Raw genomic sequence first — 7500 nt, forward strand, 5'->3', positions numbered from 1 at the left:
TGTATAGTAAGCTGATGGTGTGAGTGTGTGTGTGGGGACAATGAAAAGGTTTTACTACATTTTTGACTTCCAGAAAAAAGAAAAAAAAGAGAGTTATTTATAAATGTTCACCACCTTACAAAGACTATATTATCCAGTTAAATGGTCTTCCCTAAATGCTCTAAATAATGATGTCAAATGGTCTTCCCTAAATGCTCTAACATAATCTGAACATCATTTCAGAAAATTATCGCCGTTCTCTTTGAGCATATAAAAGACAAATTTGATCGGGGCAAAATGAGTAAGCCAAGATAAGGTAAATTTGACTCTTTACTCTTTTACTCATCTACTTGTTTCAGTCATTTGACTGCGGCCATGCTGGAGCACCGCATTTAGTCGACCAAATCGACCCCAGGACTTATTCTTTGTAAGCCTAGTTCTTATTCTATCGGTCTCTTATTGCCGAACCGCTAATCTACGGGGACTTAAACACACCAGCATCGGTTGTCAAGCGATGTTGGGGTGGGGGGACAAGCACAGACACACAAACATAGACACACACATACATATATATATATGCATATATAAGACGAGCTTCTTTCAATTTCCGTCTACCAAATCCACTCACAAGGCTTTGGTCGGCCCGAGGCTATAGTAGAAGATACTTGCCCAAGGTGCTACGCAGTGGGACTGAACCCGGAACCACAGAGCCACTCCTGCGCCTTCACTCTTCTTCAGAATTACATTTGAAAATAGACTCATACACGTCAATATCCATCCTTATACATCAGAAAAATAAAAAAATGAAACAAAGATTTAAAATATTTCGGTCAGAAGAAAAAAGATTATGGAAAAATGTCATATGAAAATAACGAAACTCGACTAAAAAAAAAAAAGTGCTTAAAATATTCTCTAACTTCTTTGCATGTTTTTCTAGTTTGTAAGTGTTATACTAATGTTCTCTAATGCAAAAACATGAAATTGAAAGAAGCGTAATATTATTTTTCAATGTAAAACATTGAAGTTACACAATATAAACACGGACACACACACACACACACACACACACACACACACACACACACACACACACACACACACACACACACACACACACACGCACACACACGCACACACGCACACACACACACACACACACACACACACACACACACACACACACACATACACTTCATCAAAGGATGTTCTCCAAAATTGAATGTTTAAAGGTAAAGCGGAGAATTTGCCCTTTTTATTCTAAATGTAGCTCATCTCCACAAATGTTCAGGTATATATACATTTAGCATTGGGATGCTCTAGCTTTGCATATATATATATATATATATATATATATATATATATATATATATATGTGTGTGTGTGTGTATATACAGTTCTATATTTAAGACATGAGGAATTATGTACATAATTTACATTATTTACATTTGCCCGTGGGCAATTATGGAGCGAATTTTAGGACCTATATTTTCCTAGCCTTCCTTAATACTGGTTCCCATATGCTATTCATATTTCTACTCAGTTTGCTTAGGAGGTTGTTGTGTCCTAGCATATGTGCTGCTTCTTTTAGTTTTCGTATTTTCCAGTGGTGTTCTCAGTCTATTATTTAAACTTCATCCCACTGTGGGAGGTGGTCTCTGTTTTTCTATACATGATCAGCTATATCCGATTTATCAACATCTCGTGTCATAGCTTTGCGATGTTCCTCTACCCTTATTTTGAGGGGGCGGCATGTTTCGCCTTTGTGTAACCTACCACAATTGCATGGGATAGAGTACACGCAGTTTTGGGTCATATTCTCTTCTATTGGTGGTTTTACCCGAAGAAGATATTTGCGAAGTGTTGCTTGAATGCTGCCCTGATGTCATATGGGCTGCATATCTTTTGTATCTTTTCGGAGAGGCCTTTCACATTGGGTAGACAGACTGTAGATAGTTTATTGGTTTCATCCTCTCTTTTCTACATAATGTTTTGGGGTTTGTTGTTGCTGAGCCTGCTCATTTCTTCGTGGTGGGTATCACGCTCGCTACTTATATTCTTTGCTCGAGGTTTTAGGCACTGAGTAATTCCTCTCTTTACATTGTGTGGATGATGTGAATTGAAGTTTAGGTATCGTCCAGTGAAGGTTGGCTTGCGATATACGGATGTCCCGAATCCATACTAGGTGCGTGTTATTAATACGTCCAGGAATGCCAGCTGATTGTCTTTTTCCTTTTCCATTGTGAACTGTATGGATGGCTTCATTGAGTTCACATGATCTAACAGCACTTGGACATCTTCCTGATGGGGCCAGAGTATAAAGGTGTGATCAGCATATCGCTGCCATAGGGTTGGTTTTAGTGGTGTTGATCCTAAAGCCAAATTCTCAAAGTATTCCATGTATATATTTGCTATTATCGCTGAGAATGGCGAACCCATAGCTAAACCCTTTTCTTGTCGATATATATCAGTGTCCATATTGAAATGGGTAGTTTCTACACAGAAGGTCAACATTTCCATCAAGTTTCTTATTGGTATACTAGTGCGTTCTTTTAGATGGGTGTCTGTCACTAGTTTTTCTTGAATCACCGATAGTGCTACGACAGTTGGGACTTTGGTGAACAGACTTATCACATCTAGACTCACCGTCTGGTTGATCTATTATGTGACGTGGGTAAGATTCTTTACGTATGATGCTGACTTTCCTGCTAATGGACTGATTATATCCACAAGGAAGCAGCTCAGAGGTCTTAATTGAATATCATCCTTGTGAAGCTTAGGGAGACCGTACATGGGTAGTAGTTTGTTGTCGTGTTGAGTCAGTTGTCTGTACTTCATTGGTGTAAAGTGATCCTTGTTCTTGATCAAGATCTGTGACAACTTCCTCTATGTTTTCAAAGTTGGGTCTTTCTTTACTTTGCTGTAGCTACCATCACTTATAAGACTTGCCAATTTTTCCGAGTAGACAGACTTGTTCATCACCACTGTAGTATTTCCCTTGTCCGTCGGAAGTATTACGATGGAATTGTCACTCTATAGTCTTTTGATAGCGAACGTTTCTTCCTTAGTGATGTTTGGTTCGGAAAGTTTCGCTTTTTCTAGTACCTGTCTCACTTTCCACCTTAGTTCATCTCCCCGAGCTTTTGGTATCTTTACCGTTATCTCTTCAATAGAGGCTATTATGTCCAAGTATGGAATGCGCTTGATGGTTGTCGCAAAGTTGTGACCTTTGTTTAGTACTGCTTCTTCAGAGCTTCCTAGATGTTGGCTACTTACATTAATTACTGCTTTCACAGGTGAGTCACAGACTTCAGTCTTCATTCTCTGACCCTTGAGTTTCATAAATTTCTTAATCTGGCGTGTCTTCACCATTTCAAATTCTTTCATGTACGACTTTTCTAGATCTTGTTGGATTCTCTTTCTATCATCATCTCTGGTTATTTTCCTAAGTAATGAAGATAACCTCTCTTTGATTTCGTTATTTAGTTGATGTTTTTTCCAACGGTTGTAATGGATCCTCTCACTGACGTGGGCATGTCCTGCCCTTTCCGCTTCTCTTCTAGCTTTATATGAACCCACTGGAGTCATTATATTCAAGCCAGGTGGTATTAACTTTGAGTCTCTACATGTACACAGGAAAGCTAGATGGTTTGAAAGACGAGCTAGGTTTTGAAGGAGTTTCTCTATATGTCTCCATTGAAGTCTAATGTCGGCTCCGTACCGATTAGATAATACAGTTCTATATTTAAGAGATGAGGAATTATGTACATTATTTACATTATTTACATTTGACGGATATTTGTCCTCATTTTGTTTGTTGTTAACACAATGTTTCGGCTGATATACCCTCCAGCCTTCATCAGGTGCCTTAGGGAAATTTGTAAGTGTACAATATATACAATATATACAATATATACAATATATACAAGATGTTGTATGAGATAGGTCTAGAGGTGAGAAAAAGATCAAGGGTGTTTTCGGTATTTGAGTTTCAACCTAGGCTGCACACAGAGGAAGTGACGAAATGTTGAAGAAAATTGATGAGTACAAAAGACTCGACTTTTGCATCGGCATAATAGGCAGCATCAATGAGTAGTAAGTTCACAAGGAGCTGGGAATGCTGAAGCTATAGTTATCTGTGACTTCAACGTTCTCATCTCTTAGAGAGGGTCGAAGTAACATATATTCCCCTAACCAAGAGATATTGTCGAAGAGATACAGGTGGTTTGTTAAGTTAAATCGGGTATCAATATGGGCGTAACTTAAAAATGAGAGACTTCTACGTAATATATAACGCGACTACATTATACTAGAAGGTTAATAGAGGATTAATAGGTCTTGAAGGATGGATATGATTAATTATCCATAGTAGTATTAGTGGTAGCAGTATTATCAATGGAAATAATGACAATACCAGTGGTTGTGATTACAGTGGAAGAAGTAGTAGAAGTACTAGTTGTAGCAGTAATAGCAGTAGTAATAACATTAATATCAATAGAGTTGTTAATGGTAGTAGTAGTTGTAGTAGCAGCAGCTGCAGTAGAAGCAGCAATAGAAGCAGTAGTTGTAATTGTAGAGGTAGTAGTAGCAGTAGTTGTAGTAGTTGTAGCAGTAGCAGTAGAGTCAATGACTATAGCAGTAATAACCCCTGTGGTAGCATCAGTGCAAGCACTAGTAGTAGGTGTGGCAGAAGATGGAGTAGTAGCAAGATCAGCAGTAGCAGTAGTAGCAGATTCCCTCTAAACGACGTTCTCGAAAAGTATATTCTGACCTAAGCTTATCAAAGCCATCTAATCCCCTCTTTAGAGAGGTGACGATCACTCAAGTTCAGATCAACTTATTCGTGAATCAGGTAATCCGGTCTTTTTTAGCTTTTCACTTTCAAAATGACACATTCAGTTTCCATTGAATCCTTGTTTATGCATCTTAAGGTGATCTTGTTTCTGCAGCCACATTATCCCTAAACACACCACATTTATTTACAACAGCAAGAACAACATTGATACAAATAACAAGACTATATAGAACTTAAATTCTTTCGGATTTTCTAAGGTTATCGCTAATGCGAAACTGCAATATATTGGTGATGTACTCTTAGAAAGATATTAATAGGAGAGGACGAAAACTCTCAGGATTAAATTAATATAAAGGTAGTATTACCACCCCAAGCGTTCAAATTCAGAAGCACGCACTGAAATAAGCCACTAGAAATAGGAAAAGTAAATTCACTTGAGCCTTGAAAAGGCCTTGGGAGGTATTGAAATTTCCCCAGAAATATACCGTGCAAATGAAAATGGATTTCCACCAAGATTACTATACAGTGTTTTGAAAACAATTTAGAGTCAGAAGCCATAGCAGACTACACATTTGCAGGTTTAACGAAAAAGTTAACTGGAAAATTTTCATTCTGGACAACCGCTCAGCTCAAATCCTGTCAGAACAATATATTTACGCTAAACTGTATGTCCCTTATTCAAAGTGAAAAGCAAGGAATTCTGTTTCCATGAAGGGGAAGTATCCTTACTTTTCGCGAGAAGTATGATGGATGTGGTTAGCAGATGTTGGCAAGCTTATAAAAACATTTATTGAAGCATACAACATGAAAGAAACTCTGCATCGTTCTTAGTGGTTGGCATCATATAAGACTATTAACACGGGTCAGCATAAATTACGGCCTGTCTTGATGTTTGAGAATTTACGTAACGGAAATGTTAAAGATTTTATAAGATTTCATGTAATAAAAGAGAAAGAATGTATTAATGAGTTGTTTCAGTATGACAAATCTTTTAGGAGATCTGATGCCAAGAATTAAGCAAGTAGACTGTCTGGATGAATGCTAATGAGAAAACGCCCGTTGCGTATCCCTGTACTGACTCTGAACTGATAGATATTGTTTCGAATTCTGGCAAAAGCAATAAAAGTGGTGAGGAAGATAGTGATGAAAATAAAGTAGATGTCGGTGAAAGTTTTAGCATTGATGAGTGAACTGAGATGTTTGAAAATACCCCAGAAACACAATAACATTGTTGGACGAAATGGATACTTGTCGAGATAATTCCAAAGTGTCTCAAGTAACTCTGGAAATCACCTTCCTAAGATTTTATCCAATATTTACTATTATCATCATCATATACGTCATCGACGTCATCATCATCATCACTACCGCTGCCGCCGCCGCCGCCGCCGCCACCACCACCGCCGCCACCACCACCGCCGCCGCCGCCGCCGCCACCAATACCACCACCACTACTACTACCACCATAATCATCATTATCATCATCGTCGCCGTCATCATCATCATCAGCATCATTATCATCAACAACAAGAACAACAAGAACAACAACAACAAGAACAAGAACAACAAGAACAAGAACAACAACAACAACAACATCAACAACAACAACACTTAAACTGCAACATCAAGCAAACACATCAGATTTTCTCTGGAAATAACTGCCAAGTCCGAATAATCACAATAGGATTTAAGTCATACTGATGGCGACTTCCTTCTGTAGGGTAACTGAAAGACAGTAAGGAAAGCAGAAACTGTGGAACCTGAGAAAATAAACGTACATCAGTGAAGAAATCACTGCAATCCTCAACAGCTTCAGCTATTCATGCCAACTCTACAAAATAATCCAGACCATTAAACCAGGCAAAAATCACCACAATGTTAAAACACAACAAAAACTCAAGTGATACATCCTGAAACATCTTAGAAAAACTCATAACTGATACCCGTATACTAAACTCTTCAGATCAATATACGGATTGAGGACATTAGTCATAAACCTTTTATTTTGTATACTTTTTAAAGGATAACTTCCTTACAAAAACAACAAAAATGCAAAAAGGAAAAAAAACTATGGACACTATTCTAACCACTGTCGACAAAGGCAACTTAAGGTCCTTGTATATATTTTATATCGAATAGCCAAAGAGGGAGGATTACGCTCCTGAGCCTATTTCAGAATCTTTGAGAGCAGTGGGAGGAAGGGAAAGATCAGATTCGAAAGATTGCTACAAAATTTAATGACGGTAGTGATATTAACCTGGCCAATACTTGCCCAAAGTTTTGTGAAGTGTGATTGTATCGGAAACTACGAACTGGTAAAAGCTGTGACCTTGACAAACCTCACAGTATTTCACTCACGTTCCTTCACGCTCTGAATTCAAATCTCACTTGTATTGACTTCCTTTTCGAAACTAACCCAAAGCGAGAGGAAGTGGTGAATAAAAGTAGGTACCACTAATATATTGTAGCTAAATTCCATTATGCGCACCTAACCCTAGACAAGAAAACAAAAACAAAACTAAGCAAGCAAACATATAATGATGTTTATTTAATCAATTCATGTGTCCATGTAAAGCTGGTAAGCCATGACAAACTGAAGAAAGTATATAAACCCACCTAGACAAAAAGAAACTGCAAAGAAATATGTACAGATAAAGAATAGTCAAATGTTTTTGTTAGATATGTTAAAACTTACTGTAGTTTTCCTGAATTGGATTATTTTGTATTTG

General features: G+C 37.8%; 1 protein-coding gene across 1 annotated transcript; it reads right to left on the bottom strand.

The window, feature by feature from the left end:
- Positions 1-3009: 3009 nt before the first annotated feature.
- LOC115226568 lies at positions 3010-3363 on the bottom strand. The gene has a single exon (XM_029797578.1). It carries the CDS (start codon positions 3361-3363, stop codon positions 3010-3012), a length of 354 nt encoding a protein of 117 aa, XP_029653438.1.
- Positions 3364-7500: the final 4137 nt, after the last annotated feature.

Source organism: Octopus sinensis, linkage group LG2 (assembly GCF_006345805.1).
Source record: "Octopus sinensis linkage group LG2, ASM634580v1, whole genome shotgun sequence".
Taxonomy (NCBI): domain Eukaryota; kingdom Metazoa; phylum Mollusca; class Cephalopoda; order Octopoda; family Octopodidae; genus Octopus; species Octopus sinensis.